Source organism: Gopherus flavomarginatus, chromosome 7, assembly GCF_025201925.1.
Source record: "Gopherus flavomarginatus isolate rGopFla2 chromosome 7, rGopFla2.mat.asm, whole genome shotgun sequence".
Taxonomy (NCBI): Eukaryota; Metazoa; Chordata; order Testudines; family Testudinidae; genus Gopherus; species Gopherus flavomarginatus.
The window spans coordinates 21,888,338-21,902,489 of record NC_066623.1 but is presented as its reverse complement, the minus strand read 5'-3'; the positions used below and the strand labels follow the sequence as shown (position 1 = coordinate 21,902,489).

General features: G+C 51.1%; 1 protein-coding gene across 7 annotated transcripts in view; it reads right to left on the bottom strand.

The window, feature by feature from the left end:
- ABLIM3 (actin binding LIM protein family member 3) overlaps positions 1-14,152 on the bottom strand; it is a 113,010-nt gene that overhangs the window by 50,540 nt on the left and 48,318 nt on the right. For 5 of the 7 annotated variants that reach the window (XM_050962662.1, XM_050962658.1, XM_050962659.1 and 2 more), the window contains exon 2: positions 3,624-3,764. In XM_050962662.1, the coding sequence (XP_050818619.1) occupies positions 3,624-3,764 (141 nt within the window). The remainder of the gene's footprint in view (positions 1-3,623; positions 3,765-14,152) is intronic. The other 2 variants (XM_050962655.1, XM_050962656.1) reach the window with 1 other exon arrangement.

The window sequence follows — 14,152 nt, the reverse complement described above, 5'->3', positions numbered from 1 at the left end:
ATTCTTCCTGCTGCATCCTCCAGGTACTGCAGTGATGAGGCTGGACGGACCAACTCTGTCAGACTCAGCACAGGCCCAGACACAGAGGCAAGAGTTTCAGAGGCAGGTTTTGGCCCCATCTGCCCCAGGGCCAGAAGCACGTTGGTGCTAACCATTGGGCAATGGCTACCGAGCGCTCTGGGCTGAGGGCAGGCAGGGGGATGTGGGAAGCCTGGCGGGGGAGCAAGGCTGAAAGCGAGGAGGCCAGTGCAGGGGCTGGGGAAAGTGAGGCTGGGTGGGGAGGGAGCTGGGAGGGGCAGGTGGGGAAGGAAGGTTTCCTCTCATAATTTATTCCCTTTCACTTTGAAATCAGATGGCAGCCACTGCCAAGCTCTCCCCATTGGCTTCTCATCCCCTTTGAAGCTGGAGCCAGTCTGAGCTCTTTGTCTGGTAGAAGAGTTTGCTGTTTTGCACAGATAATGCAGTGAGGGAGGGGTTTCTGCAGCAGAGCGCTGTGCATCTGCAGGCCAGCACCGAGAGCGACCTGGGATCGGTCGGTGGGGGTGTCTGGGTATCTGGGAATCTGAGGCTGGCTGTATCCTGGGAAGGTCCCTGTGTACACACAGGGCGGTGTGTGCATGCAAAGGAGATGTACATATATGTATATATGCACAGAGAGAGAGAGTGTGTATGTGGGGTTGGCTCTGACTGTGGGAAAGACCAAAACTACCCTGAAGAGAGACACCCTCCTCCTAGCCCGTGCATGAAGGAGTCACTAAGTGCAGGCGATTTGCGCCTGGGTCAGTGTGAGGCGATGAGAACTAGGAGGAGCAGAGGTCTTTAATAAACCCTGGAAATTCTGTGCTTTATAATGTATAGATCCCGTTATTGGCCCGCATAAGAGTGGCTCTTTTAATAAATGGACTAAGGAGCATCTGTTCAGGGCCATTAGCTTTAATGGCCTCTCAGCTCTGCTCTCCTTAAGCTCCTCCTCAGGACTGGGGGAGGAGCCCAACTGGCCCATGTTGCTCTCAGCAGTCACTGCAAATGGCCCAGGAAGAGCACAGGGAGCTGGTACGCTCGGGCAGTGCACAACAGTGGGCTAGGGGAGCTTTACGCCTCAAGGAGGCAGGCTGCCACGCAGCTCAGGGCACTGCGCCAGGAAGGCTTGCCAGCTGTTGGGAATGCGATGGCCGCTGCATGAAGTGAGTTGGGGGTTCTCACAGTGCAGTTCCTACTGGACAGGTGTCCACAATACGCAAACCACTGTCACAACTGTAAGTAGAGTCAGGATGAGCTCTACCCTGACATCTGGTGGAAAGAATTTCAGAGAGTGTATTTGCATAGGCACGCCTACCCCATCCCATGCTGCCGAGCTGTGGGACTGCTTTGTGACAGAAATGACTCAACCTCAGTTGAGTGGTACTTGCTAGACAAGGGACATGGGTTCCAAAACCCAGTGAATTGAGAGAGGCTGGGGACAGGTATCTATGCCTGGTGGTGCAATCTCTTTGTGGAGTCAGAAGCACCAGTTCCACCCCCTCCTCTCTCCACTGTGGAATGTCAGAGTTGATTTTTTTTATTCCCTCAAGAATCTAAATACAGGTTACTGAGCTGAACTCACTTTGGGCTAATGGTGCACTAGCACTGGGGTTCCCCTACTAAGAGCTGAGAACACTAAGAGTTGAAATCACTAAAGAGCTGAAATTACTGAGCTGAGAGCACTGAGTACTGTGCTAACTAGTGGGGGAGCCTGAAGATATACTGTGGAACAGAGCAGCTGGTGGAGTGGAGCAGTTGTGGGGACGGCTGGAGCGGATCACGGGACAGCTGGTGGCAGCAGAGCGGCTGGCAGAGCAGAGTAGCTGTGGGACGGGTGGAGTGGCCCACAGAGCGAGCTGAGCTGAGCAGTTTGCAGGGAGAACTAGAGCAGCTGGTGGAGCGGAGCAGTTTCTGAGGACGGCTGGAGAAGCAGAGTGGAGCGGCTGGTAAAGCGGAGCAGTTCGTGGAGAAGGCGGAAGCAGAACCCACGGAGAGGCAGGGCAGTTGGCCCCGGACCACGTAAGGTGCCCCTTTCTACCAAGGCTGGGGGGAGGGACCTCTACAGATAAACTCTCGAACTCTGGGGTAGCATTGACCAGAGACTTTTGGGTTGTCAGACTTTGGGGTGATTGGACTTAAAACCCTAAGGGGAAAAGGGACAGTGCCAAACATACTTGGTGGTGGGTTTTTGTTTATGGTTTGTGTTATAACCCTGTTTGCGGTGTTTCTCCAATGGGATGCCGCATTGATTCCTTCCTTTATTAAAAAGATTTTGCTACACTCAGACTCCATGCTTGCGAGAGGGGAAGTATTGCCTCCTAGAGACGCCCAGAGGGGTGTTGTATGTGAGTATCCCAGGTCACTGGGTGGGGGCTCGAGCCGGTTATGCATTGTGTTACTGAAACGGAACCCCTGGATACTGAACCCGGCCCTTGTTGCTGCCACCTCAGAGGGGCAGAAGGGTTACACAACCATACGCCCCACCCTCCACCCCCAGTTGGCTCATTCCCAGAACGAGGCAAGTCCCAGGATCCAGCTGAAATTAGAAAGTCAGAAACTCACACTTTTTCTGCACAGGTTGGTGGGCCTTGTCAAATTAATTAACTGCTATTAACCATTCATTTATCCAGCGCAGTAAATGTACATGGGGCTTTGCGGACACAGATGGGGTCAGGTGAATTTCCCATCCCAGCTCCCACAGGAGATGCACTGGGACCAGGCTTAACATTCCTACTTGGCATCTTCACCAATCTGCCTTATTAAGCATGAGAGTGTCTTTGAAGCCCTGCAGCAGCACGTGGAGGTTGGGGGTGTGCTGGGGGTTTCTCCTTTGTTCAGCCTGTGCGAAAGCACCTCTGGATCAAATGCACTGTCCCCTAGGAGTCCCCTGAGGATGTTTAGCCTGAGCTGCAGTACATGGCGTCCTGGAGCACAATGATTTCATCCTCATTTCATATCAGTCAACTTCATTATTGTGGAATTAGTCAGTTACCAGTTGACGACCCTGCCAGGAGCAGCTCTTGGTTTCTGCCCCCTTTTCTCCAGGTTTTATCTCAGCTGGGGCCAGCTCGCTGTCAAGGATGCCTCAGAACAGCTACTCTCTTCTCCCCTCTCCCTGAGGCAGGAGGATTACTAGGATACTGGCTGAGGCAGACTGCAAGGCCATGCATGCAGATCAGGACCATAGTGCATGAGTGGAGCTGTGCACTGGTCCAGGACTAGAAAGGCAAAAGGGGGCTGTAGAGCAGAATTAAGGTGCCCTGGAAGACCCATGTGGGATGCCAGGACTAGACTAGCAGAGAGGTTTGCAGACGTGGAATTGAAGTGCACACACAGAGCTATTGGGGTAGGAGAGAAGGTGGGGAGTTTGCGCAGCGCTCCCCAAAGTCTGGCTCTAGCCAGCTCTCTCAGTCTCTCCCATGCACAAGCACTAAATCCCCACCACCCCACCCAAGGAATCAGAACCGCTTGTGAGAAGCACATAGGTTTCACCACAACTCAGTGGGGCTGGATTAGTCACGCACAGGCCTTTCAGCTTCCAGCACAGATACCAGGCAGGTGGGGCAGCACGACCAGAAATCTTTAAAGCTGTAGCCTCCTACCTTGGCAGGTGAAGCACCTGATGTGGAAGTGATTGCTCTGAACGCGCACCACCTCTCCCTTACATGTGTCTCCGCAGCGGTAGCACTGGATGACGGTGGAGCTGCCCCCGGAGCCGTACGGGTTTTGTTGATAGGGAACTGCTGGTGGAAAGGAGAGAGTGACAAAGACAGGGTGTGTTATCATGAGGGAGGCAGCAGGTCCCATCTGGGCACTACCCAGCTGGCTGCAAGTCATGATTCCAACACAACTTAAACTGTGAGCTCTTTTTGTTGTGTGTTTGTACAGCACCTAGCACAATGGGGCCCTGATCCATGATTGGGGCTCCCGGGTGTGACTGCAATACAAATAATGAACACTAGTCATAATAGTGATGAGAAGAAGTACATTAGTGAAAACGGTCAGCAATTCATCACCTCTGTGAAAACAATACATGCCCTAGAGGGCTGTCAGTGAGAGGTGGCTCTAGTGAGCAGAGGAAGGGACTGGGAGTCAAGGAACTTGGTGTTCTGCTCCTTGCCCTGCCCCAGATTCACTGCAGGCCACGTCCCCATCTGTGCCTCAGTTTCCCCATCTGCACACTGAGGACAATGAGACTGCTTTATAAACTCCGCAAGGTCTTGAGACAACAGGTTCTAAAAAGGGCAAAACATCACTCCTTCTCCTCATTCTAGGTGAGTGGGCTTGGAATAAATCACCAACTGCCCTCCCCACACAGAAGATGGGGCAGGTCTGCCTTATGGACCACATGCAAGCCATATACCCACTTCTCAAAGGCTCGACTGTTGGGTGCACAGGAATGGACGCCAAAAATGAAAATTGGGCTTGGCCACTGGGCCCTGTCTCCTTAGGTGCAGCCCCGGACTCACCTAGTCCCGGATTCTTACTGGCTTTTACCAAGCAAATGGTGCCAAGAACCTGCCGCCCAGAAATGTGAGAGCCCAGGAGCAGGAGGATCCATGGGGATATGTACTGTTCTCCCAGACTCAAAGAGCCTCAGCTCTTGCACTGGCAGGTGGAGTTCCCCGAGTCTCTGCTATCCTGGGGGGAGTGGGGACACGGGGCTCTGGTTTTTTGAGGTTCCTTTCTGGACCAGTGCAACCACGTAAAAAAATCCCAAACCACAGCTGGAAGGATGAGAAGTGAAAGCACATGCATCCGGCAGCCGTGCTGAGAAGTACAGCCCCAAAGGATCTGTCCGCACTCCACACCTGCCCCCGCCCCACTGTCTCCCCTTGCCTCCCATTTGGGATGTATATTTACTGCTGCAGCCAGGCAGTGTCTCTGCAGTTCCCAAACATCTGCTCCCCAGCCCTCGGAAGAGGAGCTGCTGCCTGAGTAAACACATCCTAGTCCAAACACTAACCCCACTCTCCAGCAGATGCTTCCCAGCTGCAGAGTCAGCAAGGAGCCTGCTGAACAGCAAGCCCTCCCAGAAACTGCATCTCCTCCCTTTCGAGGCCAGCACAGCTCCTTCCCTCTCCACCAAGACAGCTGCCCCTTGCTCCTTTTACATGATCAGCTTGAGGCCACCTTGCTTTCCTTTCTAAGATGAGTCTGGGCTGGGGAAAGGCCCCACCAGGCATCCCCAGGGAGGGACATCTCTTCTTTCTTCACAAACCAGAGGCAGTAGGGACAATGGCTGAACAAGCTTCCTACCCTCTGCCAGGCTGGTGCATCACAACAGACCTGGAGGGAGGGCATTAGTCACGTTTAGGGTGACCAGACAGCAAATGGTGAAAAATTGGGATGGGTGTGGGGGGTAATAGGAGCCTATATAAGAAAAAGACCCCAAAATCGGGACTGTCCCTATAAAATTGGGACATCTGGTCACTCTAGTTCTGTTCTGTAGCCCATTCAGTCCTGAGCATCTGCTGAGAGAGACAACAAACTGACAATGCCAAACTTTGTGGGAGGGAGGAGGGGGTTTTTAGTGATGCTGACACCTATTTCATTAGGAACTGGAGTGACACCCACTAATTTATTTCACCCAGGCCTCCAAACAGCTGTCAGGAGATAACAACCTTCATGCCGTATGGACCTAGGCTGGGATCAAACCTGCCCCTGGGAGGTGAAAGGCTCCACTTTTAATCATCAACCCCCAGGACTGGTTGTCATCACCAGTCTGTCTGGAGGATGGGACAGCTCCCTTGTGGGAAGTGTTCCACTGGGAGCTAGAGAAGCACTGAAAGGGAGCAGCCTCTCCAGAAATCTCCTTGGGATCCCTCAGGAAGTGACTCGCTGCGGAAGGCAAGGCGGACACTGGAAGGGTGGTAGACTGTGGAGTGGTTTGTTTGTCCAGGTAAATGGTGGAAGCTTCACTGCTCGAGCCATTAAACTGGAGAAAACCCTGGAAAATAGACTGTAGGGCAGGAGTGCACCAACTTCCTCAGCCTGATGAACATGGAAAAATCCTCTGGGGGATTCTCCTCCAGCTCCCCTCCTCAAACCCGCCTCCCTCACTGCTTGCTCAGCAGAACGTTTCACACTGCAGACCACCAGGAAGGGCTGTGTACACCGCAAGCGTGAGAAGGACTGGGGAGCAGAACAGAACCTTGCTCTTGCCTCGAGGGGAAGAGGCAGGAACTATACAACCAAAGGAGTTCTTTCCTCTCAGATTTCTACAAGCAAGCTCTCCCTCAGAACACAGGCATCGCAGAGGGATAAAGGGCATCTCCTGTCCATTACGATTTCATAATCCTTTGTTCTAGGCGCATCTCTTCCACGCAGTGTGCAGTAGCATTTGGATACGGGACTGGGTTTTTAGGCCTGAGCAGCAAAGTATTTGTTCCTGCTGCCACTACTGTAAGAATGCAAAGAGTGTGTGAGGGTCGGAGGAGATGAGTGGAAAAAGAGCAGTAGGCTGAAGCCCCTGAGCAGATATTTCAGTGGTTGGCAAGTCTGAGCCAATGGGCTAGAGGCTTGGTAACCCCAGGATGAACTATCTAGATGGGGAAAAAAGGAAACCAAGGTCCCTGAAAGCCTGGTACATGAACAAAGGCCCAGAGCTTGAGTGAAGGGACATCAAACAGCAGAGATCTCTCAGCAGAAAGACACATCATTAGCTGTAGCGATGGGGCTATATTCAGCAGATTTGGTGCCAGACAAAGAGAAAGAATCAGCCCACTGTGGGTTCTTATGCTAAAAACCCAACACAAATTAAAGAGTATCTTGTGCCCAAATCCCATCTGATATGCCAAACCCTCAGCCAGTGATCATCTGAGCTCTTTTATCGGTCACTGAGACAGGCTCCTTGGGTACAAAACAGTGTCCACAATTAGTGACTTCTAAGGTGCGGCCCCTAGTCCTGTCCAGACAGGCAATCCATCTCATGATATTTTAAAGCCTGCTGTAATCCATCTCCCCTCCTCAGTGTGGAAAGCTGCTGCCTAGGCAGGGCATGGGAAAAGCACACTTTCCCCGATGCATTTGATACAGGTCACATCCAGAGACAGACTCAAGCCCAGGCCCAGATCTGGAGCTGAACTTCCAAGGTTTGCTGGACTTTTCATCCTGCAAATGTTTTGCGTACACAGAACTCCTGGTGACACCAACACAGATTCTGCAGGTGGAGAATTGCAGGATTTAAACCTGGAGCTGTGGTTTGGCCTACCATAGAGATAGCAATTAGCTCCAATGTTTGGCTCTGGACCTGAGCTTCTCCAAGGTCCCAAATATTGGTTCTGACTCACTTCTAGTTCCAAGAGATGAAATTATTTCCAAATGGGCTGATTTTCCTGATGTTTGAAATGAGCTGGGCTGCCCAGTTGACGGATCCAGTAGTGACAGCATAGGAATCTCCGAGTTCTGCCAATAGAGCTCATCGCTGCAAACTAATAAAACCCAGCAACAAATCCATGTGCTTGCTCAGACATCGCCCATATGGAAATAAATAACAGGGCATGACTCTGAGATCCTAGATCAAACCACAGAACAAGGCACTAAAAATAGACTAGCATGGACTGTTACAATAGACAGCTTCTCAGCAGGGAGCATTTACAGTATGATCGCATGCCTACGTACAGGCGATGTCTAGGGCTGTAGAGAACTCTTCTCTCAGGACATGCTTGATGAAGAGGACTGTATATGTGAAGGAAAGAAAAGAACCTAAATGCTACACTGTCTAGGCTCTCTCCCTTAGTATGCTCAAACACTGACCAGGAAGAAACCTACGTTGGCCTCTAGAGAAGGGTGGACTGGATGGGGCCTAATAGTCTCTTTCCAGCTCTCATTTCTGAGTGTCCATGAAATCCAAGACTGTTCTGCAAACCTGGGGCACAACTGTTAATGTCACATGATCCAGGGTCCCCCAGGGATATATATGATACTGATACCTGGTATATTGCAATAGCTTGTGAATACCAATATATTCTGTATGGGATGCCAGCAGAGAAAGTGGTGCCAACTTCCTCTGCCAGCCCATGGGATAGAATCACGCCACTCTGGAGGCCTCGGCTACAGAAACTGGGGATGTGAGTAGAGGAATGAATCAACATTTGAATAAACATTAATAAAAATCTGTGTCGGAAAATTCATCCATCAGTTATGGGCTTGTTGTCTCTAGGGGGAACTTCCCGGTGACCATAGCAACCTGTCACCAAGCCCCTGAGCTGACAATCTGAAAGAAGAGAGGAAGGCACAGGGAGAGAATAGGAAAGAGTAGGAGAGAGATGGAAGAGACTACTGAACTCAATGACAACAGTGTAAATCCTGAAATCAGAGGAGTCACTCCAGATTTACAGCAGCATATGTGGGATCAGGATCTGGCCCAGGGAATCATCACCTTCTTGCATGCTCGCTTTGTTCAGCACGAAGTGGAAAGCTCCCCCAAATTGAGATTAATCTCAGGCTGGCTCTGGAATTTCTCCCTCTAAACATCAGTGCTTTGTTTCACTCTGCCTCCGTTTGTTTTCAGGAGGCTGGCTGTTCTCTCTTGGCCCTACACAGGAAGTATTACACATCACTACACCCCCTAGCAGAGGGACAGCTGATCAGGGCAAAGCTCATTATGCCAAAATAATCCAGTAATAATGTAAGTGGCATTAGGCTACTCGCAGGCTGAGATGCAGGAGTCGGGGCAGGGGGTGGGGATCTAAACTGCGCTGCCACAGGAATGCCTTAATCTCACCCTGGTTCACTCCTGCCCGAGATGGACATGCTTGTTTAGCAAGAAAATTAAGCCAAGTTCACCTAATTGTTAAAGCACTAACTCCCAGCTGCAGCACTAAAGGCTGCGTAGGGTTAGATTCCTCCCTGGTGTAATTCCAGCCTCTTCCAGCAGGGATGATTTGGCCCACAGAGTCCGATGTGGCCCCCATGGCCGCTGTTTACTTATTTTTACCCTATGCATTGGTAGGGGTGGGGAAGGGAAGCCATCTGGCTTCCCAGCCTTGGGCTGTATCTCTTTTCAATGTCTTTGCTGCAGCATTTGTCATCTCCAGTCAGTGATTAGGACCCCACTGTGCCTGGGACTGGTGACCACATCACCAAGGGCTGCGATTTTGTCAGATCTTACAAGCCGAGCGGGGCTGGGCCTGGTCAGCCCTTGGATAGGAGACCACTACGGGAAAACCAGATGCCGTAGGAGCAGATGCAGGTGCTATTCCCCGGAAGTCAATCCTGAAGCCAAACCCCAGCAGAGCACCAGGCGTGCTGTGGTGCTGGGACACCAGCTGAGCAGCCATATTCAGCTATTTACCAAAGAGCTCCTGGGGCACTTCCCATGCAAGTGAAGATGTTTGTTCCAGTATTTGTCGGTAATCGCTTCCTCCTAAGGCCCCCCTGCAGTCTCAGTTAGGTAAACTGTTTTTCTTCCTTTCCTGTCCTGTCCTCACGCTGTCCATGTCCTAAATCGCGGTGTGGCAGGGCTATGCCCTGCCAAACAGCTGCTGCGTTCCTTCCCAGAGGAGTGGCAGGGGGAGCAACCACCGCATAGTCCAGGATCCTTTGGGATGAAAGAAATGATCTTCATCAAAAAGATAGGAGAATGAAGCCTCCACAAATAACAGGGCAGAAGCCATCTGCCAGGTGGCAAAAGAACGGGCTGTCCCCAACCATGCTCCCTACAGACATTGCACTCATCGGCCAGGGCTAGTGGCACCACCTGGGGCTGCAGTCAGAGTGACTGGTGCCTAGATACTAGCTGCTTAAGAAATGCTGCTGATAGATGTCCCAGGGCCTGTGGGATCCGATCTAACAGGGACTCAGTGCAGCATGCTTAGGTGCTGAGAAAGTGTGAAGTACCTCATATGGCTTTGCACTGCCCCCTGCTGGCTGTCCCAAGAGCCATTGACTGGCTTAAAATTGTTATTAACAGCACGTGGAAGATTCTTAAGTGCTTGATATAAAGAGTGTACACCCCAGCATGGTGCTGTGATGGAAGCAGCTCAGACAAAGCGATATACACACTGAATCAGCTGGCTTGTGGGTGTGATGTAAGCAGCACAGCACAGAACTGCCTTAAGGATGAGATGTGATCAGCAAATCACCTGATTGAAAGGTGTGACATAAACAGAGTGTAAGACGGTTCAAAGGTGTGATATAAACAGAGCATAAGCTGCCTCAGCAACAGGACCGGTGCTAGAGTTTTTCGCGCCCTAGACGCACGGCCATTTTGCCGCCCTGCGCGCCGCTCCCGCGGCTCCGGTGGAGCTGCCGCAGCCATTTCTGCGGCGGGTCCGTTGGTCCGCGGCTCCGGTGGAGCTGCCACAGCCGTGCCTGCGGGAGGTCCACCGGAGCCGCCTGCTCCCCCCCACCCTCGGCAAAATGCCACCCCCCGAAAATCCTGGCGCCCTAGGTGATTGCCTAGTTCACCTCAATGGAAGCGCCGGCCCTGCTCAGTAATGAGATATAATCAGGGAGTCAACTGACTTGGAAGTGTAGAAAGCAGGCTGGATCCCTGTGTCCAAGTGTCCTTTTAAACCCTGCGCACACCAAGTGGACTGGATGAGTGTTTCGGTACAAGCTGGATTGAATCCAGGTACTCAACAGGAGGAAAGTGTCCAGATGCACAAACTGGACACAGCTGAGGCATGGGGCTGTAAAGGGGGCAGGGGCTGTAGCAGACATTTTGTAGCAGCTAGAATACAAGCTCTGGGGAACAGGAGACCAATGGGTTTTTCTAAGATCTCCTTTCCAGCGCTCCTTATAAGCATCCCGCCACTGTCCTGGTTTTTTTTATCCTTGCTCACCTGATACAATCCTATCCTGTCTTGTATGCCATTCGTGCTCCAGGACATGTCTCATGTGTATAAGCCAGGGGTCCAATTTTCATAGTCAGGAGGTGCAATTGCAAGCAGTCACACCTTGCTTGGAGATCCTGACTTTGTTCGATACGAGTGTATTTGAGAGATACCTACCTCCACAGTAGCATGGTGAGGCTGATATAATTAACTATTGGTAATTAATGTTTCCACAACGCTTGGAAAGCCACAGGTGAAGGGTACTGTAGAAATGCTAAATATTCATTATTAACAGTACCAGTATTGTGCATTGTTGTGTGAAGTGTATTCTGGTGTGCCGATGTGTATGATATGGGCGTGCAGGTGTAGAAGAGCTGAGTGTGATGTGGGTGTGCAGAAGTGCATGCACGTATATATGGGTGTGCTGGTATGCATTGGGGTGCAGATGTGTGCATGGACGTACGTGTAGCTGGTTGATGTGGGTGTGTTGGTACGGATGTATGTGCAGATGTGTGATGCGAGTGTCTCAGGGTGTGTGTTGGTATGAATGTATGTGTAGATGTGTGATGTGGCTGTGTCCGGGCAGTGGTGATATGTGAAGATCTGCGATGTGGGTGTGTTAGATGTGTGATGTGGGTGGGTGTAGGCATAGATGTATGTATAGATGTGTGATGTGGGTGTGTTGGGGTGTGTGTTGGTATGGATGTATGTGTAGATGTGTGATGTGGGTGTGTGTTGGTATGTATGTGTAAATGTGTGATGTGGGTGTGTCGAAGTGTGTGTTGGTATGGATGTATGTATAGATGTGCAATGTGGGTGTGTAGGTGGGTGTTGGTATGTGTGTATATGTAGATGTGTGATGTGGGTGTGTTCGGGGTGTGTTGGTATGGATGTAAGTGTAGATGTTTGATGTGAGTGTGTCAGGGTGTGTGGTGGTATGGAGGTATGTGTAGATGTGTAATGTGGGTGTGTTGGTGTGTGTGGTGGTATGGATGTATGTGTAGATGTGTGATGTGGGTGTGTTCGGGGTGTGTTGGTATGGATGTAGGTGTAGATATTTGATGTGGATGTGTCAGGGTGTGTGGTAGTATGGATGTATGTGTAGATGTGTAATGTGGGTGTGTCGGGGTGTGTGTTGGTATGGATGGATATGTAGATGTGTGGTGATGGTGTGTCTGGGGGGTCTTGGTATGGATGTATGTGCAGATGTGGGTATGTTGGGATGTGTGTTGGTATGGATTGATGTGTAGATGTGTGATATGGATGTGTAGATGTGGGTGTGTCAGGGAGTGTGTTGGTATGTGGCTATGCAATGTATGTGCTGGTGTGTGACATGCTAGGTTTGGAAGGGAGTGCCTGTCCAGGAACACACCTCATGATGAAAGAGGCATGTGCAGTCTCTGTGACTCTACAGAATGGGTTCTTGGGTCAGCCATTCCTATGCAGGTCAGCGCCCTATGGACACTTGTCCTGCTCCCTTCCTGCACAGGAAGGAGCTAGTGAATGATTAATTCTGTTAATCCGCTGCACATTTCCTGCAGTAATTGGCCTGTAAATCATCCTCTCTGAAAAATCCACACTGTGCAGCGGTTGCCAAGTGCAGGGAATGATACGGTGGTAGGTGTTACAGGAGAGTGGCTCCTGAAGGCTGTTTGCATTGCTGTCAAGTGTGGCACAGTGTGATGAAAGACTGAGGGGCAGCTGCCTGGGAGGAGCAGGGAGCGCATGACTCGACAGAGGTGCAAAGGGGATACTTGCACAATGAAATGAACATCAGACTGAAAAAGGCACTAGGGCCCCAATCCAGCCAGCGCCTAAACACATTCTCAGTGATAGGCTGGTGATTCGTCCCACTGGGAACATCTTGGAGTAAAGCACGTGCTTAAGTGCTTTGCTGGATCAGGGACTAAAAAAAGAGATTTAAGAATAGCCCATAGCCAAGTAGTGAATTATTGTCGTTAGCAGCTGGGCTTCGGGATCCTGCGGTAGGGCATGGGGAGGTAAAAAGCTGAGTATGCTGCTCTTAATCCCCTCAATGCCCTGCAAAGGGCTACCCTGGCCTTTCCCCTGCTTACTAGCTATCCTGCAAATAATGCCCTGCATGGGCATAGTGTCTGTGTGTCCTGCCAGACATTGCTGGAGATGCTGCTGTCACGAGGGAACTGGATTAGAGATTGAATCTCGAAGTGGGTATGCCCAGGCAGGGTGTATGTGTGTGTCAACAACCATCCATTCAAGGCTGCCCCACACAAACTGTAGCTGCTATATTTGCTTGTTAGCTGTAATTAGCTGCAGCCCTCCCAGTGGCAGGCAAGGGGTTAACTGGACGTGGCCTGCCCAGGATGGGATTCCCAACTGCAGACAAACCCAAACAAAAAGGAATTACAACCCTGCCCCTTTATTTACACAAGGAGGACAATGAGCGCAGTGAGAAACCCGCCTGGGTGTGGTCACCAGGAAGGTCCCCGCCGCATGGAGTGCTCCTCGGGAGCTTTCGAACATCCTGAGATGTCACGCTCTGTGGCTGCTGCAATCTGTTACCCATGGCGCTGTGTCATGGTGCCAGGGCACTGAATCTGGACCAAAAGGAGCTGCCAGCCGTGCGCCCATATTGAAAACAAGCTGCTAAAAGTATCTGATGGGCTTCTGAGCTGAAGGATTAGCCAGGAGCTTTGGCCTGTACTGACTGTGGCTTAGCAAGAGGAAGGGAGAATAACCCAGCTTGCATGGGGAAAAACCAATTATCATTGTTCCCCTGATAAAGTTGGTACCTGCCTGCCTTGCTCCGAGACCTAAGCCCAACAGGTTGGTGGACACTGGGAGTCAAGGGACATCCCTCAGTGAGTGGCCAGGAAAAAATTTTGCTTCAAAAAGGAGGCTAGGGCAAAATGCCAGATTGTCAGCCATAGAAAGGAGATGGATAGAGGTCAAAGCCACAGGAAGACCCTTGCTCTGATGATAGGATGGGAAGCCCATGTCTTGGTGCCCCAAGGGAGAGAGAATCCGCTGAGGAATCAGTGGAGATGAAATAGTGAGGAGAAGGGGACCCAGCCCCCAAATGAGGGTGTGGGCAGAGTGGGGCCTTGGCCCTAAGCTTGCTAGAAGCTTTGTTATCCAGCTGGGAAAGCCCACACACAGATACCACTCTGGACTCTTTCACTGAAGAACATGGCTGGCTGTAATCTCTTCTCCCAAACTCAGAAGTAAACAGTTGCTAAAGTCCTGAGCCAAATTCTGCCTGGAGTAAGGCCTTGGAGTTGCACCAGAGAATCTGTGTACGAACAGCCACTTTCCAAAGAGGTGACCCCACAAATGCAGTTACTTCTGGGGGATTTGGGGAAAGCCAACAC